At 52.3% G+C, this 26088-nt stretch overlaps 1 protein-coding gene across 7 annotated transcripts in view; it reads left to right on the forward strand.

Annotated features, from left to right (window-relative positions):
• Positions 1–26088, forward strand: part of LOC135908477 (uncharacterized) — a 463787-nt gene that overhangs the window by 316419 nt on the left and 121280 nt on the right. The window contains exon 1 of one of the 7 annotated variants that reach the window (XM_065440264.1): positions 24232–24384. The exons of 5 other annotated variants lie outside the window; for them this stretch is intronic. In XM_065440264.1, coding sequence (XP_065296336.1) covers positions 24355–24384 — 30 coding nt within the window. In that variant the 5' untranslated portion in view covers positions 24232–24354. Of the gene's footprint in view, positions 1–24231; positions 24385–26088 lie in introns of those variants that run through there. One more of the 7 variants, XM_065440265.1, reaches the window with a different exon arrangement.

The following is a 26088-nucleotide window of genomic DNA, read 5'->3' on the forward strand; positions in this document are numbered from 1 at the left end:
AGATTATAGAGCGACTGCAGCTGCACGACGCGCCCTCTACATTCTTTCGTTGTTTTTCTTTGCGTCGAGTTCGCAAGAGCCGTCGCAGCACGCTGCAGGACCGGCTCTGACGCACGGTCGTTTTTTTTTTTTTTTTTTGCCTGGTATTTTGCGGTATACGCGCACTGCCGTGCGACCGTATTTGTGCATGTTTTCAGCCGCAAACTACGGCGGTGGTTCAGTAACGGAAAACGGCCTCTAGCCAAAGGCGGAACAAAAATAATTATAAAGAGAAACGTTGAATGAAACAAACAAGCTTGGTGTTGTAGCGATGACGTTGTTATTTTCTTTTTTTCCATGTCGTCGTGAGCAGCTGCTACCGTCTCAGTGCCATATACGCTCGCGCTCTGTTTTTTCTTTTTTTTTCTTCTTCTTTTTATTTTGCCATCTCTCTTCGTCAGAAATTAATTGATTCGACTCCAGCCCGCTGCTGAATAGGAAGCAGCAACAGCAGCAGCCAGATCTATGCGCCCGTTGCCCCAGGAACCTACCCTGTGTGTCGGGGAAAACAACTTTGCTTGCAGTCGTGACGGCAGCTCATGTCAAGGCCTCGAATGCAGCCACGCACTACGTTTAACCCCTCCCTCCTTCCCTTTGTCGTTACTGCTTCCACGTCGTGGTTAAGGTTAACTATACGGTGACTTACCAGAGCACGAATACGAATCACTGTGCGTGTGGGCGGGGAAAAAGGGAGGGTCGATTGAGCTCCCACATAAGACGTCAGCGATTCGCCGTGGTATCTCGCATATATGCACAGAAACACCGTTTCGCGGCGTTGCCAAATGGTTCCATTCGCTCTGGCATGACTAGCTTGATTTACTTATGCAGACTTGATTGACTTATGCGGCGCTTTCTTTTATTCTTTGCTCCCCCCGCTCCGTCCGCCTCTTGACCAATCAATTCTGTGCTGGGGAATCTGAGAATGGTATGTGCAGGTGGACGCCAATCACTAACTGGTGATATCTTTCGCGTGACGGCGCGCCGTGAATATTAAACTACCTTATCGAGAAATGAGAGGGGTGGAGCATCTTTTATTGAGCGCCTTGTCCGTTATGGCTCCAAGAGAGCTCTGATATGGGATATCGGGGTCTCCCGGCAGATTACTGGAATAACATAAGCGAAGCCAGCGGGCGTCGCAACAAGGGGTAACGTACGTTTGGAGGTCAGCCTCACCAATCCTTTGGACCGTAGTGCTAGTTATATAGCTACTGTTCTCCAGATACGGCGACAGATTTCGCAGACGCAATCTCAGTGCTGGGCGAATAAATTTGCCGAAGGGACGCTGGAAAGGAACGACTAATTAAATCAGTGCTTTGGAGCTCTCTTGCATTTATTATGTGCGAATGAAGGCCGGATTTCTTCTTATCAAAATTTGCCCGCGAACCGGACCGCCGATTACGTCGTCGCGAGACTGTGAATTCATGTTATTTTCACCTGTTCGATCTCCCACGGCCATGTCGTACCTTATACGCGGCGGAAGTGGTTCCCCCTCGACCTTTATGTCGGTGGATGTTGCACCCCCTGTGCTTTCCTCATTTTATATGTGCCCTCCTGGTATAACCCCAGTCAGAATTGGCAGCAGGTAATAATAATAATAATAATAATAATAATAATAATAATAATAATAATAATAATAATAATAATACGAACTTCAGCATATACAGCCGCTGCGTCCGAACTGCTCTTGCATTCGGAGACCGGCTGGCCCTCATTTGTCGACATTGCATGCTCTGTAGACGAAAGCTACGAGAGTGTGGCGCAGGATCCTGGGCTATTTACACGTGCGGCTTCCTTCCCGTGCCTGGGTCAACGAGTCGCGCACTGATTACTCGTCGCGTACACGAGTACGCGCTGTCCTTTTCGAGGACGCTGCATATTCAGCTGAAACGAGGCATACACGTCGAGGCCGGCGGTTCCATTGTGTAACGCGGACGAGGGACTCTCACAGTAGGCCGCGGGAGCAACAGCACGCCACCCACATAGGGGGCGCTTATGCGAGGGCGCACGTTTTAGGTGGACGCGGTGCGCCTATTTTGTTGCCCGTTTGTTGGGAACGGAAAAGTCGATGGGAGGCCGGACGCTCATTCGTCAGGCTGATATAAAAGAATTCTGGGCGACTCGGGGCAACAGCTATGGGGTGGGACCTTTTTTCTTTTTTGGAAATTGATATATACGATGACGCAAATATGTTATATAGACCCCTTATTTGCATATTTCCGTCTCGCGCCCACGCTGCACGTTGCAGACTGTAATTGCCTAACTCACAGTGGGTGACAGGAAAAAAGAAAAGAAAGAGAAGCTAATAACGCACACGGTTAACCTTGCTGCGCGGTTGCGTTATCGGCGAGTCAGGCTAGTCGGGGTAAGCTGGGACGCTGGTGATAGAGGAGAAAACTAACGGCGATTGCATGCTTGCCAAAAGCCATTTACGCTGAATGCAGCGGGAGCGGTGGTTTCGTGCGGAGGAGGGGGAGAGTGATTGATAATCCTGTGAACGATGCGTCCGAATGAACGGGAGAGCAAATACAGGCGTCCTGCGGCACGAGGATTTCCGGCGCAGCCGGCGCTCTTCTCCGTGAGGCACCGCCACCACTTTAGCTCCCCCGTGCTATTGACGTCGAGCGCCATTGGGTTTCTAGAAGGCCGCGCCCGCGACCGCCACGAAAAACCGCGGAGTCACGCGGTCACGGACCCATCTGCCGCGTCCGTATAGAGGGGGGTGGTTGTGGGGCGGGGAGAATCTGCGTGTCATGGCGCGCCCCCTGGCGCGCATACTTTCCATACGCGCAGTGTGCGGCGACCACAGTAGCGAAGGTCTGCGGTGGCATATCGCGCTTCCCTCCTTTATCCTCGTGCGAAAACACCGAATATATCCTAGTGTGTGTGTAGGGCGATGTCAGGACGCCCTATCGATGTCTGAGCAATTTAGATTAGGAAATTATACAGGCAGTCTGGGCAAACACTCGTCGCAAACAGCGATTGCGAGCGAAAGTGGGTCACAGCGGGTAAAGGAGATTGCAGGACGGGTGTCGGCTGCTTGTCGAAGAGTCGGCGAGTTGTGATTTTGCACATTGAAGGAAACTTCCTTCGTCACCTCCTTCTCTCAGCCGGCTTGGAGGCGATTTCGCGAGATATTCTTCGAGAGTCAAGTTGAGCGCGCCGCACATATCCTAAAGGAGGTGCCATTTGCACTGCCCGAACTGGGCCCCCGTACACGCGCCATCGGGACCACTCGTGTGTAGCGTGTTTATTCCCCGGCCGTTGTACTCCACTTCTGAAGTATCCACGCAGGACCGACCGCAACGCGGTACTATATCCTCAACAGCGGTGCCTACAGAAGGTATGCCACCGTCAGCGGATGCCTCCGCATACGTTATTCAGAGCGATCTCGCTAGATAGACGTACGAATCGCGGGGGGGGGGGGGGGGGAGGAGTTTCGAAAGAGCCGAGCGCTCACACGCACGCATACTATAGCAAACACATGCACGATGCTCGACTCTGGAAACGCTTTTTCCCCGACACGACGGCAAGCCGTGGATCAACGGCGACAACACCGGGGCGTTGACACGGCGTACATGCTGCCATCTAGCTGCACACACACGCACACACCTATATCTTCATTGCTCCCTCTCCAGCGCTGCTCCTCCATGGCTGCTCGCTTTCTCGACCGATGTTTCTCCTTTCGCCGTTCGGCTTTCTTTCTTTTCCGCGCGCAGTCAACTTTTCGCATTACGAGCCCGCGTACACTATGTACCGCCCGTTGCCATACCGCGCGTACCTTCCGCACGCCCTTCGCTCGCACCCAGCCCATCGGCTGTTTTATGTAAATCCTCGATAGGCGCGCGCGGCCGGCGCGGCGGAACACGATCAAAGCGAGGCAGCGTGCCGAGCGAATATGTCACCCGGGCGACGCTTCGTGTGGCGCGGCCCGTTTCATGTTCGCCGGCGAAGGGAGCTCGCCACTTTTTCTTTCACTTTCTTTTTTTTTCTCCAATCTCGCTTCGGCACTGGCCGTTTCGCATACTCCGCCTGTTCTTGCCGGGCCTCGCGCGCTGGGCGCAGCGGGCGAGGGGCGTTCTCCCATGCTGCCGCCCAAGAAAAACTGAAGTCATCTCCTCCTCGCCTGCAGCTGCGTGCATCGGCAGTGAGAAACGCCCCACAGCTGGCCACAGCGCGTGCGACTTCGACGCATCATCTTCCACGCGGTGCTGACGGAAAGAAAGTGACGTATGCGCGTGTCGTATGCGCGGCACGAGTTCCCTCTTGTGTATGCACCACGGCGCGCCCGCGTTATGTGGTGCAAAAAGGTCCCGAGGTGTTGCTGTGCCGTCATGCGCGTCGCGTAAGAAAAGTGCGCCTCGTCTCCCCCGTGCGCCCTCGCCGTCTTCTCGTCTTGCAGTGTGCCGCGCCGGAAAGGAGGGAGGGGGAAGGGGAAGTACGAGATTCCCGTTCTCGTTGCGTTTTCAGCGTTGAAGCCCCCCTGCTCCCGCCGTCGAAACCGAGAGCGCCAATGTGCACTCGTGTGTACGTGCGTATATGTGCGTACGCGCGGGAACCTCTCTGAAAATGCGTCGCATTTCAGACTGAAGAAGAGAATGTCCTTCGAGCCGGCAGGTTGAGATTTGAAGCGGACAAGAAAACAAATAGTAGTAACAAAATAAAAATAAAAGAACTTACGGAATTTCTGTCGACGGCCTGAGCGGTAGATGCGCGAGAATGCTTTGTTTATTAAACTTCCCGTCGGATTTCTTTTGTTGCATGCTAGGTAGTTTCGAGAACTACGTCAGACTGCGAAGCTTGAGTTGTACTTTTTGGCTGGTACGTGACGTACACGTGCACTATTTGGCCATATAAAAAGGAGAGGGAGGAGAGTCGAGATGGAGGAAAGGCTAAAGTGCAACCATAGTGCCAGCAAGCTACGGTGAGAGCGTTGAGCTCAACGTTGTGGAATACGTCACGATCAGAAAGAAAGTAAGGCTTAGAAGTCCACCCGTAAATTGACACGAAGCAGGAATGTTACAGTCTGTGTGAGTAAAACGGGCCACCCTCGCCCAGAAAAGAAGCTTAGTAAACGACCAGAAAAAAAAAAAAAACGCATAAACGATTGGCGACGGCGCCCTGAAGTTTTCGCACCTGCTGCTCCCAGTGACGACAGGAAATTTTGGCAGCGTTTACTATGAGAGCATGCGAAAGGAATAGGATACTCAAACTAGCATGTTTAGACTTTTTTTTTCTGTTTCTAAACAGTTCTAACACGTGAAAATAGTTTAAACTCCTCGACGTCACGTTGATGCATACCGACAATGAGGTGTTGGCACGAAAAAAAGAAAAAAAAAGTGGGAGAGAAAAAGAGTTGTTTGGCCTTCATTTCATGCCAGTATTCATCAACCTTTCCTCACCAAATGAATGAAAAAAATAATAATACATAGCTTGAAAGAACACGTTGCTAGTCTAGGCCGATTCATTTAGTCTTTTTATTATATCGCTTAATCACCGCAGTTTGCTTCGTAATAGTTCAAATTTCAAGTCTTACGACTTCATGTCTTCAAGCTCGCCGTTGCCCCCCTATATCCCGCCGCTCCTCCTCAGTGCCACGTTGCCCTGCGGAGCGCCGTCAAATTGGGGCCCCGCTAACGGGTCGCGTTTGCCAACAAGGCGATCGGCATCAGTCCGCGCTGCATCTGAGCTTCTCAGCTGACACACCCAAACGACGCCGCTCGCGCGAGCTCCGTAGTTCTCTTTCTTTCTTTCTTTCTTTCTTTCTTTCTTTCTTTCTTTCTTTCTTTCTTTCTTTCTTTCTTTCTTTCTTTCTTTTTCCCTCAAATTCTAAGCCAATCTCTGGCGGGACGTCTCTTAGGGCCCTGACGAGATACTCAGCGGGAAGAAGAGGATGAGCTGTGTCTAGGCTGGGTCCTCTTCGTTCTGTAGCAATCGCCGCGCGTGCTCCCGCTCTGGAACCCAACCGCGCGAGATCATCCGAGCCGAGAGAAGCCGAAACGACACCCCGTCTCGCAGTTAAGATATCGCGATCGATCTCTTTTTTTTTTTTTTTTTTCTGTCGGGCGGCGGCGAGGCCTTTGCCTCTGCTGCGCGCCACCTTCTTCCTCTCCCGCTCTTCGTCGCAGCACACACCCAATTCCTCGCGGCTACTTTCGTTTTGTTTTTGCTCGCGTTGTCATTCCGCGCAGATTTCTCAGTCGTCGTCGGTGCGCAGAGACAGCTTAATAGGACATCGAGGAGGCTACTGCTCAGAGAAAGAGCAAAAAATAAAAGAGAGAGAGAGAGAGAGAGAGAGAGAGAGGAAGAAGTTGAAGATCAAGAACAAAAGAGGAGGAAGCGAAACCGAACTGGGGTCCTGCTCTCTCCGCTTCCGTTTTAGAGTCGGCTGGCTGCTCTCGCGGTATCTTCTCGAGCGAGAGCCGGTGCTTGTGCCGTTCACTTTTCTTTTTGTTGTTGTTATCGCTGACTCTTCTCCTTCTTCATCCCACCCTGCGATGGGCGGTTCCTCAGTCAGCAGAGGGCTTGAGCTGGACCTCTACTATGGTGTGACCCCCTCCCTCTCACGCTCTTGGGGCAGTCGTCGTGCCCCCCCCCCCCCCCCCTCCTCCCTTTCGTTCACGGACCCCTCCCTGGACTATCCGAACGCCCATGTACTGCCTTGCCTCCAGAGGTCCGCCGCCGCCGGCCTCGCCCGTCCAGTCCCCGACCTCCACCTCCTCCGAGCGGCTTATCCTACCTCCTCACTGCAGCTCTCTCGGTGGATAATACAGCACCCGCATGGCGCCCTCCGGTTTGTGTGTGCACGTGTTCCACTTCTCGAACACGCACGACGAGCTCTGCGCGTCGTGCGCGGAACGCTGGTTTGCTGCCATCCGAGCTGGTAGTAGTGTACGTTCATCCTAAGCAAGCGCACGAACCACGTAGACCTCGGATGGATTTTGGGCGTGCCGTGTCTCTTTTCATGCCGCATGGTGCCTGCACGCGCCCCGCAATCATGGCGGAAGGGTGCTTCGCGTGAACTTCATTCAAAGCGACAACCTCACAGAGACCGTGTATGCAAATCTGGGCGTAGCGTGTAAAGCTTAAAACAACAGACGCGGTGACGCCGCGCCAGGAATGCGTTTCAATGTCGTTGCCACTTTAAACGGATCTTGCCTAATACCTCAGTGCAGCCTGTCGCCTGTGGTGAACTTTAACCACCACCACCTTTCTCTCTCTCTCTCTGTTCTGTCACCGGTAAACGCCAAGCGCGCCTGCTCATTTAGTATCAACGCGTGTTCCACTAATGGAAAACGACGAGCAGAGCGCACGACGCCAAAACGCTTCACTGCCCTGTGTGTGTCGGCGCAGGGAATGCCCCCATGCAGGCGATATTGTGGTGGTGCCCCTCTTTCGGTCGAGGCGAGGCTGCCACATCGTGCCAAGGTCCTCCTATACGGCGATCCATATTCATAGATGGGAGCAGCGTGTTTGGAACAACGACTCGCTTGCACGCATACCTTCGTTTGGTGGAACAGTATATAGCCGAGCGGCGGGAATTCTATCTGTTTCTTTTGTGTCGTTTTTATTTATTTTTATTTTTTTTGGTCAGTACCGTTGCTCTGCGGACGAACAAGCCCGTGGGAAACTTCCCTGCGAACGTGCGTCTACATTTCAACAGATAGTGTTATGTGTTGGTAGACACGCAAGGAACAGTCTTCTGGGCGCACCGAAAACACGGAGACACACGTTTTTATTTGGACAAGCGAGGACACTAAAACTCCTCTCCCAATCGGTCTGAGAAGATATACTTTCCCGACTTTGGAAGAACGATGACAACGTTGCCGCAATTTGGTTCGTAACACTGGGCTATAACACACTTTCCGTAAGCGCTTGCGTTGGGATATGTTAGGTGTAGCATGGCTTCGCAACGAGTCCTGCCTTGGTTTAGGTACGGGACTAGTGCCACGTAAGAGAAATAGTAACTGCCGGCGTTTCTTAATCTACTAAAATGGATGAAAGTTTCGCACTACATAGGGTATTGTTTTGTGGCATTGTCATCGTTCACAAAGCGAATGTGACGAGCGTATGTCCCTTTCCCAAGGACACACGTACACACAAAGAGAGAGAGAGAGAGAGACCAGAATTTGTGCGGTAGAGTCAACGTCGGTAAAGTCTATCCTCTATGAAAAGCCAACAACAGATATGTGCACAGTGTCGAGCAACGGGGGTCCCGCTCTGTTGGGCCTGGGGAAGGTACTCTGTAAGTGTCCACCTAGTGCACGTCCATTTCGTCTGCTGATGAAGCCGTGATTGAGTGGGCTGGGGTATATGTCAGAAGGACACAGGCGCCCCCAGCCAATGAGCACTTCAGTAGCAGACGAAATGGACCTGTCCACTGTGTGAAAACTTGCGAAATACCACCCCCCCCTCCCCCTCCTTACCGTCTTTGAGTATTGCATGTTATTCTTCAGTCGGAAAATTGCGTTCGAGTGATGTTGGTCAAGGTTGAAGTACTTTCCGGCTTTTGTCTGGAAAACTTACAAAAAATTTCTTACGGTGTAACTGGGCTCTGAATTAGCGCAGCGACTAATCAGGTGGCTTCCACACTTGTTGCAATAACGCCCGTGAGGTCGCGAGCTCTAAACGTGGCGTTCAGTATACGAAGCGACATGCGTTGCAGTGACCTCAGCAGGACCACAATATATATCTCATCGTCCGAAAAATGACTCCTGCTGGTCCGCATCCTCCATTGTCCGCGATGTTCTCCTGCCGGCAATTCCATGACAATGGAAAAGGAAGCAGAAAAAAAAAAAGAGGGAACAAGTCAGCTAAACAAGGTACGCCGGGCATTTTTCTTTCTACGTATGTATATAGAGGCGGGAGAGGGGGGAGGTTTGTCTGGCCATCGTAACCTGAGCTAAAGCATCGCCGAATTCGTCGAAGTCGTGCTGCCCCACGTTGCCCTCCCGCAACCAAGAGGGGGAAGGAAGGGGGGGGGGAGTTGTCTATGGATAGCGAGGGGGAGTGAAAGTGGTGGGGGTGGCTGTACCTAGCGCCGACTTCGGAGGAAAGCAGGCGCGTCGGTGGGGGGGCCGGCCCTCCCGGCGCGTCACCGGCCACCATTAGAGAGAGGCGGCGGGGATGCCACACATGACCGAACCCGGGACGGACGCCGCCGAAAGAGACGCAAGAAAGCGACCCCGCGCTCCAGTGGCGGCCATTATTTCCGGCCTTATGAATTTCTAATCAGCTCTTTCTCTCTGCGGTCGGTCGGGTCGCCGCGCCGTACCGGAGGAGACGAACGAGACCGCTCGAGCGGCGACAAGCGCAGACTACGATGGCGAGACATGCAACAAGAGCCTCTCTCTCTTTCCCTCGAGCCCCCTCTCTTTCTTGTCTCCCTCCTTCCTCTTTCCTTTATGGTTCAACATACCAGTGAAGAAAACAAAACGAAAAAAAGAAAAAAGGAAAGCGTTGAAGGGGAGTGGATGCCGGTAAAGCCCCTCAATCTCCCAAAGTAGCGCCATTCACTTCTCTCCTCCTCCGCTCGGCGCGGCCTCGACGGTGGCGCCGCCGGCAGTGGGCCTGCCGTAGCAGACGACGGCTAACACGCTACGGGAGGAAATCCGCGGAAAAGTTCGTTCGAGTCCTGCGGAGCAGTTTTTTCAATCTAGATCTTGCTTTGTCAGTCGGTAACTGGCCTTAAGAATGTCGTGTCGGATTTGCGGAAGAAATAGAGAAAAGCACGATTATTCAAGGCGTATTTAAGGCGTAAAGCGCGCGCACGTTGAAAGTTCGTGTTGCTGAAACACGACACAAGCACGCGGTGTGCTCAGACACGCGAGTAATTACCAGAGTTTCAGGTTTTGACAGCGCGAAAGTATGTGCACGTGGTTTCGTAGGTTAATTTACGTACCTGCAGGATGCTTTTGTTCGGCCGGCGCGTGAGAGATTCCGACTGTCTGCGGTCAGCAATGCCTGGCAGCAGGGCCGTTTCTGTTCCGCGCCTTTTACAGATGTACGTAGCTCATGCACAGGTTGTGGTGGCCATGAGCAACGTTTTCACACATAGGCGGTATAGATAATTTTAACAACTTACCAGCATATGAAATCGTTATTTATTTATTACAGTGCAAATGGTTAGAATTTGATAGAAAAGAAAGAAGGAACTTGATGGGACAACTGGAAAGAGGTTCAGAAAATAATTATCCCCCTCCCTCATTGGCACCAGCAACACTTTTGTTGAAGTGCTAATTTTATCTCTGTATACTACGTGCGTCTGTATTCTTTTGCGTTGTAAGTTTTCACAAGGAAGCAGTGTTGCGTTAACTGGAACAGTCAAGGCACACAAGACAGAAGAAAAGTTGATTCTTGGGTTTTACATCCCAACACCACGATCTCATAAGGCACGCCATAATGGGGGCTCTGGATTAATTTTTTTTGCAGCTGGGGTTCTTTAACGCACCCCCAATGCACTGGACACGGGCCCGTTTTGACACGGGCGTCAAAAGAAGAGGTTGGAGGAGCCGTGTCACTTAACAAAGCCGCGCGTTCTTTGCCACTTGCTCGAAGTCAGCCCGCCCGATCTTGTGAATCCACACTTTTCTTCGTTTTGCGTTGCGCCCGGCGGATGGTAAAAAAAAGCTTTTTGCCGTCACTGGGTCTGTTGTGGCAACCGTAGGCGCAGCAGCACGGCATCGCAATTAAGCACTCGGCCCTAACACATTGTATAAAACTACCGCGCTCCTTCAAACCGCCTGCCGTACTTCGTCGCGGAGGCCCAAAAATGGGGGTCGCAGGCCCAAGATTGGGGGTCGCAGCGCGCTGGAAAGAAAAGATATACAAAAGCGCGGCGCCTGCTCTGCGCCGGAAAGAAAAAAATATACAAAAGCGCGGGGCCCGCTTTCACGTGACACAGATTGGCCAATGGGGGAGCGGAGGAGGCTGGGGCGACAGGAGGAGTGGAGGAGGAAGCGCCTGGGTGAGCGGGGTGGCGGAAAGATCTAAGAATGGCGCTACTTTTGGAAAATTGAGGGGCTTTAGATGCCGGGCACGGTGATGCCGGGGTCTGACCTTGGCCGCGGAGGACCCTCACGCGCGCGCGCCTTCGTCATCGTGTCGATCGCGCCGAGTTTGAACCCGCTTTCGAGAACGCGGTGGCCCGCATGCGGTGCGGCGGCGCGTTGTTGTTGGACGGCGGTGAGCGTTCGGCTCGCACCCATAACACGTGCTACTTTGCATCTCTGAGAGGAGCCGGTGCGTCCCACGTTTCATCGGCCGCGCGTCGCCCCCCGTTGCTATGTGTGTGGAACGGTCCCGTTCCTCGCGACTTCCAGCTGCGCGGGGCATGCAACAAGGAAGGCAGGGGCGTGCGAACGAACGAGCGGAGAGACCCGGGGTTTGGAGCTCGGATTCGAGGGCCCCCTGGGGTCGCGATTTTTGTATTGAAATGCTAAACGAGCGAGAAGGGGCTGTGAGCGCGGCCGGTTGGACACTCGGGAACGCGAGCTGGACCGGGGTGTATAGAGCCATGTTCGTCCGCCTCCTTCCACAGTGGACGCAGGGACATAAGGGACATGAATGAAGGGCGAGGTTCATTTGGTATTCCGAGTGTCGGGTGTAAGTCGCCGCATAAAATGCGTGTAAGTGGGTGTGTTTTACGTGGAAACCATTTACATGCCGAGTGCCGGTGCTTGTGGATATCACTGTACCGGTGCATGTACGTGATGTTTTGGTTCGAACTCGACCCGAATACAGGAGCGTCAAACAAACGAGACCTACGCCTCGGAGTGTCTTCGAAGGTCGGCTGTTCGACTACTTCAGTGCCGTGTGACAACTGCGTGGGACCCTGAATATTATTCACTCTGCGCGTCGCCCTGTTCGCGCGCTTCGCTGTCCTGCTGTTGGTTCATAAAGGAGCGATGAAACATTATACCTGCTATACAACTTTTGAAGTTATTCTTAAAAAATTTATTTGAGTACATACTTCGGCTTTCTTCGTCCGCATGCTGTATATGTAGCTTGCGCTCAGGTTCTGCGCTTTCAAATTTACAGTATCAAAAGACTCCGACCCTCAGCCTTCACCTAGTGTATACGTCCTGCCTCTACCCATCTGGCTTGTCACCAGCTACGACAGCACCACGAGGGGAGAAAGAGGGCGCGGGAGGGATCTGTTCTGCGTGACTCATATATGTATACACGGCCACGAAACGAGTCATCCGGATAGCCGCGCAGTTCGCCTCGCATATATTTTCCCTACCACCCTGTATACCATGTATACCATGCACGATGATCATGGTGGTCCTCGATATCGTTACTGGGGCCCCCGTGCACGCACTCTTCTGTTTCTTCGTCTCCCCGCACGCGTGCTTGGCTGGGATCCCGCGAGGTAAAACGTCGATACTGTCGAGCGCATGCATGCGTCGTACACTCCTGATCCGTTTGTTTCTCCACATCTCCGCACCGCACTGTTTACACAACCCCGAAAATTAGCGTTCCAGCGTTCTCCGATGCGCGTATATATGCAAGCACGCACACATGCTTGCCCTCGTTCCGCGTGCATCTCGTCGATCCATCTATGCTTCTCGTCGCGCACCTCGTCACGCTATGTAAGCTAGAGCACGCAACGATCACGACGAACATCACGCGCATTGTGCTTGATCTCCACGGCATGCACGGTGCACGTATAATGCGGCGCAGGATAGGAGGAGGAGGAGGAGGAGGAGGAGGAGATTTTAATGAAGAAAAAGGAGGAGACGTTGGCCTGGAGAGCGTAAAGGAGAGCGTGTCTCTAGCTTGTTACTCCTCACTGAGGAAAGGGGAAGTGGTAAACACAGGGAAAGGTAGGTGGCGGGTGATTATGTTATGGTACAATGAGATACTATATACACGTTGTCCAATATGCGGATGCGCACTGTAGACCCAACACACGTAAGGGTATTGCGTAAGAACCCAGGATAGGATATAGGAGAAGGGCAGTGGCAATGTCCCTCCCCTCCCCCCACCCCCCCCCCCCCCCGTGGCACCCGGTTTTCATTATCGCTCGTTCCTCAAATTCCAACGCTCGTGAACGAAGGAAATAAGCGCGCGTATACACGCGGGCTAGTGTGTTCCCCCCCGAGTGAAAGTGCAAAGAGGTCAGCGAAGAAGGGGCGCACGGATGAGGCCGGAGAGAAAGGTCGGTCCGCGTGTACAGTCTGTCCGCTGCGCGCTTGCATGTGCGCAGTATACACGACGGGAAGCTGGCGAACACGCCGGCATCGCGGCGCCTTGTATTCATTCGTGTTTGTGCTTTGCGCAGCCGGGCGTCAGGGAGGGGGGGGGGGGGGGGGGTGCGTGATCCGAGCGTGCCTCGCGTGATCGAAAACGGAACCCGGCGGCCGCTTTTGCCTTCGCGCTTTCTTTCCTCCCTGGGATATGTCCGTACATGCGCACACGTGAGACCGCGTCCTTCGTGAAGTTCGAGGCCGTGCGGAGTATATATATATCTATATTGTATACCTTCACGGCGCTCCAGCCGCCAGGAAGGTATTGTATAGATGAGCTTCCGCGGCGCTCTCCCTTCCTCTCCTTTTTCACGGCCTCTTCCCCCTCTCCTTTCTTTTATGATGCCACGTAGTTAGCTGAGCACGCGTGAATGAATGGACAGCCGCTTACGCTGGAAGGCGCATATACTGGTTTGAGACTTGTGTTTAGACGGTAATTCGTGTAACGTTGGCGTGGTGGCTTCGAGAAAAAAAAAAAAAAAACTGTACAGCGCGTGCAACGCTAATAGCAAGCATTAGAAACAGAGGGCTTAACTGATAGTTAGCGAGTGCTATCGGGCCCTGCGTGGACCATAGAACCAATGCGTATATATAGGAGTTCCAGTTCTTCGCATGAGCTGCAATGCTGCTGACGCTATATCTGCTTCGTATGTGAAGTTGCATACGTGCGAATTATTTCCAAACGTCTATTTGGCCACATCTTGACAATCCTATTGATTGTCAGGGATATGTAACCATATGAAATCGAATAACCGGTTGTGCGCGCGCGCGCGTGCGTGAGTGTTCTAGCACTCCGCCGACTTGCATGAAGAAATGGTAAAGCTTCTCGTTTGTGTCACTCATGTTGCTTATACGTGTTGCGGCGTGCGCAATTGCGACGAAAAAGAAACGCATTAACGCGGAGTTGCAGTGCAACTGGCTGCATGTGTAAGCGCGAAGGCTTCCACGAATTTCCCCTTCACTGTTAACCACTGTTAAAGAATACAGGCGAGCCGCTTCAATGGTGCTTTGGCGTTGCGGGCGAATTCGTGCTCTTCAGAAATGTCGCTATTGGTGCACCGCGCCGCATTCCGTTCTTTCGATCGACGCAGTGTATCGCCCGCTATATTTCTACACGCGTCAACTGCGGTGTCAGCGAGGGCGGTGCTGCATCGAGTCATAGATCACCCTTTCCATCAGATCGATGGCCAAAGGAAGGCAGTGAATACGAGAAAATATCAGATCGAAGCGTTGCATGTCGCAAGCGCTCTTCCGATGGAAGAGTCGAACTACATAGACGCAATAACGAAAAAAGTTATCTCGCAATCTCGTCAACTGCGAGCCAATGTTTGAAACCGATTCTGTTCCCCTGGGCGCGTGTATATAGTCTGATAAGAACTGTCCCATCGCAGTGCTTCATTAAGGGAGATGTATAGTTGCTGCATCGGTGTGTACCTTATGCAAGGATTTTGTCAATAAACTCTAGCGCCATTTCCGCGTGAGACGATAACCACGCGCTACGCTCTGACAATACCAGAACGGCGATATGACATACAGTTACAATGCATTATGAAACGCTTTAAAAACCACGCAAGATGTGTTCTCGAACAGCAGAAAGGCATGAGCCTAGCATTACAGCACGGCTATCAAACGAAAAGCAAGCACACCCGATCAAAAACTTTCAGAGCGGAATATGTGTACGTCGATCCGTTCTCAAAGAAAAAAAAAATGCCGCCGTCTGCGCTATGCATATACCAACGATAACCAACTATACCGTATAACAATGGTGAGCCATATACATATGTAGTAGACTTATAGGCCACGTAATATTGCCGCAAAGCATATAACAATGCGCCGTCACAAAGCGTCAGAAATATATGCGCGAAAGAGCACGAAAAAAAAAAGAAGAAAAGTTGGCCCTGCACGTGTGAGTTTGGCTGCACAGCTCTTACTGCACTTGCAACGCCAACGGCACCTGTTCACACAAACATTCCTGACTATGTCCGCGTGTCACGTCGGCGCACACTTTCTTTTTTTTTTCTTTTTCACGAAAGCCACGCAATGCGGCTCGACACTCGTTGCACGAACGACGTCTGCTCATGGTTACGTTGGCGAGCGGTATATAAACAGTCAAGATGCGTGCGACCGAGGCATTGTGAAAAAAAAAAAATGCCGACGGGGAGCGCGAGATCCAGAAACAGCGCCGGGAAAGAAACAACGCGAATCGCAGCGCTATATTGTAGTTTGTGTTTCCAGTTCCATTCCGTGCGCCGAGGCTTATGCGTAGCTTATATACACGAGCTTGCGTGGCTTTACGCGCGAACAAAGCCGGTCTCCTACGAAGTAGGTTTCTTTTTCTCCTTCTTTTATTTTTCTTTTTTTTTACTCTTCATCGGAATGCCCGAGTTGCACACCCGCGCTGCACCGGGAGACTCCGGGAACGTCTGCAGCCGAAGATAACGCGGTCGCACGTAAACCGCGCTACACAGAAAGGAACTCCGAAAGCCGCGGGGCCGTATATTTATTATACGGGGCCAGCGGCGCGCGCTGTGTAGCCCCCCTTCCAGGCCGCGTGCGCCGTTTCGTGCATAATGCGACGATTCGGGAACACGCAGCGCGTCGTTGCAGCACGCAGTGCGGCATTCGTGTTCTGTATAAGTGAAACAAACCCCCCGTGGCATTGTGCCCCCCCCCCCCCCCAACTCCCCTCACACACACTGTCTTCACCCCCGTTCCATGCATAAGTAAGGTTCAGCGAATGAGAATGGGGGGGGGGGGGGGGAAAGGGATAGTTCTTTCATCTGTGCACACATGGCATATATACCGCCTATATACCCATATACACGCAGCTAGACACGATGGAAGGAGTATAAAAGAGAATATAAATAAAAAAAACACTTAATACGGTGGCACATACAACTGGGAGAGCTTCTATTTCATTTTTTTTTTCATGACATATAGGTTCGAAGACAACGGTGCGGCTTTGTAATCGTGAAAAGTATACATAATGCATTTACTAGGTCACGCTCTGACGCACCCGTGGCACTATTTTGCTGTCCTGATTAATTATTGGACGGCCTACAAAACGGTTTCCCTCCGCCGTATATATACGCTTTTGATCGCCGCTTGTCACGCGATCCAGGCACGGGAGAATGCTTACGGAAGCATTACGGAAGCGGCGGGCGTCCGGCTCATATCGTGTAGCTAGCTGGCAAGGCTTGTTGAAGGCGGCGAGACGCGAAGCCTGACGCGCCGTCGCCGTAACAAACCATCACCGGTGTTTGTGTCACGTGAGTACAGGAGGAAAAGTAGGAGCTACCCCGCGTAAAAAAATCATGTTCGCGTGCACATCTCCGGATCCAGAAACAACATCCTCCGCGGGGGAGACACACGTCGCGGCACCTGCGTGCGACGGTATTCTTTATTACGCGTCGCGGGACAAGTAATCTCGCTTGAACTTACAAGCTGTGCGTGCGTGCGCCTGACACGCACTGCCTTCTTTCGCGTCTGCGAGGGTGAACACGCTACCCGCCAGGTGAAGGTCAAACTTGCCTCGCACGCATGCTGCTTTCACGTTGCGTCCACGCCACATGCCGTCTCGGGAGGGTATAGAAGCGTGCAGTGTTTGCCGAGCCGGTGCACCGGATAATCGTGGGCGGGGGACGGATCTTACGCCAAGCTGCACGTTACTGGCGCGTGGGAAAAAGGGGGGGAGGGGGGGTAGGGGACAAGGTCTGTGATTGGCCGGAGGTCCGTGGCTCTGGCTATAGTCACGCGACCAACGGATCTGTCTGTGGACAATTCACTGCCGTGGGCCGCGGGCCACCGCTGCACGTCCCGCAATATTAGATTAGATTTTAGATTAGGGGACGCAAGCGGCTTTCGTCCCCTAATCTAAAACTCTCTGTTGGTATGGCCAGCTGCTGTGCCGTGGCCGTTCCGCAGTCCATTCTCAACAGACATTTTGCTGAAGTGGAGTTCTGTATAGCTCACGCATCCGGCGTATTCGCCAGATTTGACTCCTCCGTACTACGTACCATATTTCCCAAATTTCAAGAAACATTCGAAGTGTGCCACTGGTGGTTATACTGTGCGCGGTGGCTTTGGTGAACTACTATTCACAATGAATCCATTCACGTACGTTTATTTCACTGCTGCGATTAACTGTTGATATACTATATGGTCAGCTACCATACCGTGACCAATCTACTATTCCGTACCGCTACTGTGGCTGTTCAGCTGCTATGTCGGAGTAAACGCACTATGCTGTGGCCGACGTGTAGCTGTCCGATTTCTTTACGCATATTGTGACCAGTTTGACTGCACTTCCGTGTCCTGTACAGCCGCGCGCGATAACCGTTAGTATACGTGGGTAGATCACCACCTCTGTGAATTGCACTGTATAGATGAGACGAAATCTTATCTGCAGTCCTTAGCTTCAGAAGCGCTGCACGGTTATAAGACTAGCATGCGAACATATATGTGCGCTGTACACTGCGCATATACGCAGCTCCGGGTGCAGCGATGCGTGAATACGCGTTCCTACGAAGCGAGCGGACGCCATCCGTGGGCGGGCGTCGTGGTTCTCGCGCCTATAAACGCGATTTATGGGATGTAGACGAGCGAAGTTGCTTCGCGTGCACGCTGCTTGGAGCGCAGCGAGGGTGCCCGTATATACGACGAAGTCGTATTTTGGTGTTTGTGTGTGTGTGTCTTCTCGGTGAGGGACGACATGTTCCGAGCGGTGGGCTTCTCCGCGTGGTCAGCTATATATATACGCAACACGCCTCGTAAAGCAAGAAGGTGCACGCGCGCGGCTGCGATTCTCTCGCTTTCTTTTCGTCGCGTTTCGCTTCTGCCGTGTGAACCGTTTCCCACTCTCGCGGGAGGCCCGAGTCTCGAATGCGCGTTCCCGTATACGTTGTGAGTCTCGGGTGATATAGGGGTTCGAAAAAAAAAAATGCGTATACCTCCAGGTAAACGCCTAGCTTTTCATTGTAATACAATGCACACAAGTCAACAATGCAGTGATTCATGAACTTTGTACTCCCCAGATGCAAATGCTTCTTGTTTAAGGTTGTTGTTTTTCTCTTTTCCTTTTCTTTTTCCCCCGGGGTGTTCAGTCGGTTGTGTGTGTGTGTGTGCGAGAGAGAAAGAGAGAGAGAGAGAGGAGGGAGGGAAAGCAGGGAGGTTAACCAGATGGTTAGATCCGGTTTGCTAACTTACGCTGGGGAGAGAGGGGAGGTTGAGGTAAAGTGATAGTAAAGTAGAGATAAAGAAAGCAAGGAGCATTTCAGTCGGTTGAATGTACGGATATCTGCTGAGCTACTCATACCTAATTAACAGGTGTCATGTTCTCTATTACTGTCTAATTTTTCTCACTGAGTCAGTCACAACTTTCAGATATACTTATTCATAGGCGTAGACGTGCTCGCTGTGGTAGTTTTTCCACCGGTCGACCTGCCCTCCCCCATCCTCCCTCTCCCCTCTGAGCGTCGGCATCACGTCATAGTCCACGTAATAACTGTGGTAGCTGCGGTACCCTCTCGCGCATTAATTGTAGCGACCGGTATGCCTCGGGCTGAATTACGGAAAAATGCGATTAATCAACGAACATCCGTAATATTACAAAAAGGAACGAACTGGAGCCACCGACGTGATCATATTATGCATTAGAGCATGTCAGCTTGGAAGAATATTAGGCCCTCAGCCTCTTCCGATAATTAATCGATGAATTATTACGCCCATACCCATCTCGCGTACGTAACGAAAAAAAAAAAACGCTGGGCGGAAGTGAAGCGAGGTGAGGCGATGGGTAAAGAAAGCGGAAAAGCATGCGCTACCATTAAGCAAAATATGCGCCGGCACTCTTCACCCACGGCGGTGTGTTCTACTTGGACGAGTTAAAAAGAGATATCGGGTTGACAGAAAAGAAAACAACAAGCTCGTAGCGCGGGATCCTCCCTGTCAATACGCAATTATTTTTTTTTTCTTTCCCCTTGCTCCTGCTGCGTTTATAGATGTTCTTACCCGCCGGCCAGCTTCGTGGGCTCAAGTTGTTTCTCTGTATAGGTATAGGTACCCGAGAGCCCGGCATGTCTTCATTACTCGGCGCAGTACATAAATGATTAAGTGCACAGGTGAGCTCAGAAAAAAAAAATAGAAAAGGTAGGAAATGTAGAGACGCGTATACGGCGTCCAACATTAGAGGTGCATGCCTGTACATGTGCGTGCGTGTGTGTCCGCATAATACCTTAAACGCGGCACGCGTGCACGGAAGGTCCCTGTCAATCTCCCGCAGGCATGTACGTATAGGAAGGGTGGGGGTATGGGGAGTACGTTTCATTACTGCATCGGGCTTAGAACGCGGCTGCTCGGACTGGCCTTCTTCACCTCCCCGGCTCTCATCCCCTATAGCTCTCCGGCCGCGAAATTAAATGCGCCGTGGCCCTCATTAATACACGTCGGAGCTGCCCGGAGAAGCCGCGGCGACCGTGCGTGTATAGCGTGGCTGCATAGTTGATGATGCGCGTGCAGACGAGATGAGCCTCCCGATCGGCCCGTTATTTATTATTATCTTTTGTTGTTGTTTCTTGCCCTCCATTGCGGCGCCGCTATGTGTACTAAGAGTTGGGCAACGAAAGGTTCTGCATTATAAAACGAAACGTCGCTCCCAAAGTCTTCTCCGTTCGTTTATATATGCAGGTGCCGTTTGGCTTTGGCGCTGTCGGAGGAAGACGTTGCAATGTATAGTTAAAACGATGACTGTGGTGAACGAGTGTGAAGTAGGGGCTTGATGATAGCGTTTTCGTTGTTAGTCGAGGGACAGCGGTAGTCAGGGTGGCGGTGGTGGTGATCGATGGCTGTAGCGATGGGCGCTACGCGTCCGAAAAAAAGCTCGACGATTGAATTTTGGCGCCAATCAGTAGCGAAATCGGCCGTGGGGCGAAATCGCGAGACTTTATTCACGAACCATCTCAACGGCGAGAGGCTGAGAGAGGAGTGGGCGACGTTGCTAAGCAGGAAGAAACGGAATGAATCGTTTGTTGACTTGAATGAACGTAAACGAACTGTATGGAAGAGCTTACTCGCCCAAGAAAAAACTTGTTCAGATTATACATACGTTCTACCGAATGTTCAGCTGTATACTGCAGCGGATTATAAAATTTCGTTGAACTATAACGCATTAGTTGTATACAGCAATCATCATCATCATCAGCCTGGTCACGCCCACTGCAGGGCAAAGGCCTCTCCCATATTTCTCCAACAACCCCGGTCATGTACTAATTGTGGCCATGCCGTCCCTGCAAACTTCTTAATCTCATCCGCCCACCTAACTTTCTGCCGCCCCCTGCTACGCTTCCCTTCCCTTGGAATCCAGTCCGTAACCCTTAATGACCATCGGTTATCTTCCCTCCTCATTACATGTCCTGCCCATGCCCATTTCTTTTTCTTGATTTCAACTAAGATGTCATTAACTCGCGTTACAGCATACAGCAATACTTGATGGTGAAATGACGTTCTCTCTTCTCTCTGTAACAACTTGTAGAGATTCCAAATGTGAGCTGCAACTCCATATGGCGCAGCGCCAAAAAAATGCGGCAACCGCAAGCTGCCTTGCCTTGCGGAAACGACTTCTCAACGTCCCAACATTGACGCTGTTTCAGCCAACACTGTTATTTCTCCGCATTGGCGCGCACTGTAGCAAAACTCCGTGGCGTTGCAAGCAGGGTTCCGCAACAAGCGTACGTAGCCGCGTCACCGAGTCCTTTCCTGCTGCGTTGCGGAAGTAAAAGGAGAGAGAGAGAGAGAGCGAGAGAGAGGGGAGGGGGGGTGCTAGCGCGCCCACGTGCCATGTGCGCGCTCTATTTTGAGGGCTTTTGAGCGAAGCAGGCACGCAGACATCGCCGCTTCATCTTTCGCTGTCGCGTGATGCTCCATCCTTTTGCCGCGCTCACTGCCAGGCTAATGACGGACGCACCTGCGAACGCGTGTTTCTGTCCGAATGCCTCTCCTAACGCTGCTCAGGCGACAGCCGCCTTTGTCGTCACCGCCTCCGTAGTGTTTACTTGGGTCTTGGCAAGCCACCGGTGTTAGGGCGACAAGGTAAACAAAGCTGCAGCCTTTATGTAAGAACGCTGGAAATAGAAAGCGATCACCGCTTCGCGGTAGCTTCCACCCCCTCCCCCCTCCCCCGCAGTGTGACTACCACCCGAAGGTGTCGCGCTGCAGCTTGCCTCTAGCGTGGCTAAAAGAAACGCTTCCTTTGTATCAGTGAGTTGACACAATGCGTGACAATGACGTGCCGCATTCAAGGCTTGGGCAGTCTCTAGGTTAGAATAGATCGTCCGCGGATTTGATTTCCGAGATTTGCTCCTCCCTCTGTGTGTGTGGGTGTGGGTGTGTGCGTGCGTACTTGACCCTTGGCATTTGCATGAGCGTGTATGAAGTCAATGGATTCCACACATTTCCTTGACCACACATTTGACCTAGAAACGTTTCGAATGCTTGCAAGACTCCAAAGGGGTCAAAGTGCCTGGTCCGTGCGACGAAGTACATATACCAGGCGGAGCTACTTTTAGAATCCTCTCGTGGAACTCGCGCAAGCTCATTTACCTTTTGCATCACTGTCTCGAAACATCGTGTGTCATGGAATGCACACAGCCCCTCTTAGACATGGCAGTAAGCAGTCAGGGCTCAGACGAGACTGTTGTCCGGAACGTGTTATGGGCACATAGCAGCCAAATGCCACCGCACTCCTGCAACCGGGGTAATGTATCAACGCGGGCCAACTTGACGTTCCGTGCGCACATGCGCGCGTTGGACGAACGGAGCAGCGTGGGAGTTGCGTAAGGGGAGGGGGGTGTCAGAGCGGGCCGTAGACGCACGTGTCGCCTATACTCGCAAGGCGCGCACGCTCCTCACCGAGAACTGCACCAGAGGCGTGGCGAAAGCGCGTCAAGCAGCTCCGCGAGCAACTTTCGTGACTGCCTGTCTGGCACTGTGCGCTCCCCCCCCCCCCCTCTCCGTCCCTCTACAGACACCGATGTGTTCTAAGACAGACGCACACATCCACACGCCCCTAACTCATTCCCCCCCCCCCCCCCCCCCCGCCAGCTCAATCTACACGCATACACGCACGCACCGCGCTCACGTCTCCCGAACGTGTTCGCATGCTAAAGTTCGGCGCATACAGCACTCCGCCAACCGCAGAAACAGCGAGCCACCGGTTTATTTATACGCCGCACGGGTTGTTCCGCGGTCTCGGGGTTGTCGGAGAATGTGGCGGCGGCGGGCGCAACATGTCGCCGCGCGGGACAAATCGCGCCCACTATTCTCGGCGCTCAGAGAGAAAGAGAGAGAGACGCGGGGGTGAGAGGCGCGAGCGCTGTTGCGACGCGTCGTTACGCTGCGACAGCTGCGCGCGCGAGAGAGAGGCGACCGCTCGCTACTACCGCACTCCTACTACACTCGAAGGAGGCGCACGACACAAGTCCCCGCCGCTGTTCTCCCCCGGCGCAACTGCCGTAGTTTCGGTCGGCGGCTCCGGCTCGAGCACTCCCGCATCGCGGGCGACGCATTCTTCCAGAGATCGGAGCGTCGGCAGGCGCTTGTGCCGCCTGCCGCTTGTTTCGCTAATCTTTCGCTCCCTCTCTAATGGCTGCGGTCGAGACGTCGCTCGCTTCGAGCTCCAGTTGCGCTCAGCCTCGGGTCTTGCCTGCCGGCATGCGCGCCGTGGAAGCGAGGGTTAAGAAAGCGCAATCGCGGTGCGTAATCGCCGCGCTGGAGACGCAAATTAGCGGCGGGGGAATTGTCCGCGGAGAGAGGGTGCACCTTGATTTGCTTAAGTGCGGCGGGGCACACTTAGTCGAACCACGTCGCTAATCAGTTCTTCTCGCTCTTGCTATTTGCGCGTTGTGCGGTCGCCAGTGTGGAGGCGGGTAGTGCGATGTAAACGGCTTTTTTACACTCAGTCCTACCACTTCGGTTTCAGTGCGAGGTTCGCGAGAGGTGACAGAATGCTACATGCGCAGGCATATGTCGCATACAGGGGTCCATTTCCCCACAATTCTGTCAGGGTAAGTGCGTCCATGTATGTATGTATGTATGTATGTATGTATGTATGTATGTATGTATGTATGTATGTATGTATGTATGTATGTATGTATGTATGTATGTATGTATGTATGTATGTATGTATGTATGTATGTATGTATGTATGTATGTAGGCACAATTTGGGCATTTTACGTGCCAAATGTGTGTGTGTCGTGCTTATTTGGCTCCGGCTAAAGTAAGATCCTCGCCACGTCAGGTCAAGCCTCATTTTCTCACTCTTTCAATTACAACATAAACCGAAAAAAAAAAAGTGAAAACGAATAATGTCGTGTGACGTCTTGGCTAGAACACGCTTTTCTTCTCTCTCGCTATCTCTTACTTTATTATTCTTCCTTTTTTTTTTGCAAGCGTCGATCTACGCCGGATACGTCGGCGAGTCGTTTAGGCGGGGCCATTCGCCAGCGGACCACACAACAAAAGGCCAATCTCGCATTCTTCATCGATCCGACACTCCACACCGGACCGGGCCGATTTGCGCGCACCCATGTATATAAAGGTGAACCCATCTGTCAAGGAATGCGCGTCTACATATGACGACGCGCGATGTCCTTTCACCTCTCGCATAACTGTCACGAAGCCTATCGCTCTTCAGGCGCACGTGACGCGTTCTGCACAACAGGGCGTGAGGCATGTCCGTAAGCCTCGCGAGGTCGTTCTCTCTCTCTCTCTCACATACACACACGCACGAGCACGAGCACCTCGCGCTGTTCGATCGTCATGCACAGCGCAACTACTCTGCGTCGCGAAGTGTTGCCACTCAGCCATGGAGGCAGAAAGGAGATCGCATAGCGCTTCTCTCGTATATTGCCGAGATGCCACCTGGTGTCAACAGCTGTGCGCTTCTGCGCGAAGCCCGTCATTGAGAGCGAGCGCATGGCACCGCCGACGAGCTCTCGTGCCATCCGGCATCGCCTTCCGGCTGCGGCAGTCGATCGAGTCGCTGTAGCCTCTGGCAGTCCTTGAAGGACGTGCATGTACGGTGAGAGAGCGTCTCCGATGTCGGTAAGTCGCCTCGCAGAAATTAATATTTTCACAGCTCTGCGCGCTCCCTCTGTGCGACTTGTCTGTATGGCGGGCCGGAGAAGCATAGCAATTTGACAACCAGAGCCGCCACTTGGCGAATGGACTTAACCGGCTTGCAGGGGGAACGCGGTGGCCGCAGATACTTGCAAGTGCACAGTTGCTTGTGTAAACATTCTTTCAGTCGCAAGACTGGGATTGCTAGGTCACGTAAAGGACATTGCCGGGGAGATGCTCAGCGCGGTTATTGAATGCCGAGACTACGAAATATTTGGCTATGTGCGCACACATGATCTGCAGACACCGATAGACTTTAAAATCATTGAATTACTCTAGTGTCCGCATGTACTGTGGCCGAATACGAAGTTAAAGTCCGTATATGATAGCTGATTGAAGAACTGACTATATAGACGCTGCGGATAAACGCCTAAAGATCATCGATGCTTGACGAAACAAGTTGTTGTCAACGTCACGCTGTAGGAGAACGTATGACTCACGCGTGCCACGCCTCTTGAAATACCCTTGCATATCTGTGAACGACCCGGCACTGACGCCAAGTTGTTCTGTTTATTAACACGCGGTTTCTTTAAGCGTCAGTGATGTAGTCCACATTGAGTAGTGAGTAACCCTTAAAGCGTGTGCCAAGAAGTCAGTAAGTGTATGTCCCGAGAAAGCATTGCACGTGAAAGAGCGCAGATCTGTAGACACATTCGCTCGCGGTAAAGTGCTCTTAGTTGCACGGGGTACAATCGATGCACACCAGTTGAACTTCTCTGTCTTGATGCTAATAGAAACTTCCAGTTTTGATAGCCTGGTATCGACTTTATATCTGTCTTCGCCTCCGCCCACAGCTGTGTACTGAGTGTCACAACACTGACCTCTCTGTGTGACCGTTGACGTGAGATTTAGTCTCGGATATCATTTCTGCCGTATTGAGGAAATACACGATTCTTATGCAGCCCATTGCGCGCAAGACGAGGACAAAGAAGAGGCTGAGACACACGCGCTCGAAATTATCCTCCTCGCGTAGAGATAGGAATATTCTGCGGGCGGCGCACAGGTGATGTGTCACGGATTCTGTTGTATATGTGGTCACTTTCTTCAATATAATTGAAACACTGCTGCAAGTCTGAGCTCGTGTGTCTCAGCCTCTTCTTCGTCCTCGTCTTGTGCGCAAAATGTTGCATTCATATCCTACCAACATGCCCAAATAGTCACCTTAACGTTTCTTATGGTGACCTGCAAAGATGGAGGAAAGAGAAAAGCAGAAGGCAGGGAGGTTAACCAGAATAACGTCCGGTTGGCTACCCCACACCGGGGGAGTGGGAAAGGGGAAAACAAAGATGACAGGGATAGAGGGGAGGGAAGGGAAGAAGGAAATTGCGGTGAGTTCGCCTGGCGCGTATGGTCTTATAGAAATTATAGGTGAATGACAGAGTGGTTGGGCCAGAGTGAGTTCTGGGTAGGCGAACTCAGCAGTGAAGGGGGAAAGAAGGGAAGAAAATATGAACAAACAAACTGTGTACATGCTCACGACGATGCGTCTAGCAATTATCACACGGCTGCCGCGCTTTCACAAAATGAAAGGCTTTCCGGCTACACTTCTCAAACTTATCTTCACAGCCCATACAGTTTTATAGGAAGTAACCATTCCGCAACACGTGTACGACCCAACGCACTGTTTTT

This window comes from Dermacentor albipictus, chromosome 3 (assembly GCF_038994185.2).
Source record: "Dermacentor albipictus isolate Rhodes 1998 colony chromosome 3, USDA_Dalb.pri_finalv2, whole genome shotgun sequence".
Classification (NCBI taxonomy): Eukaryota; Metazoa; Arthropoda; class Arachnida; order Ixodida; family Ixodidae; genus Dermacentor; species Dermacentor albipictus.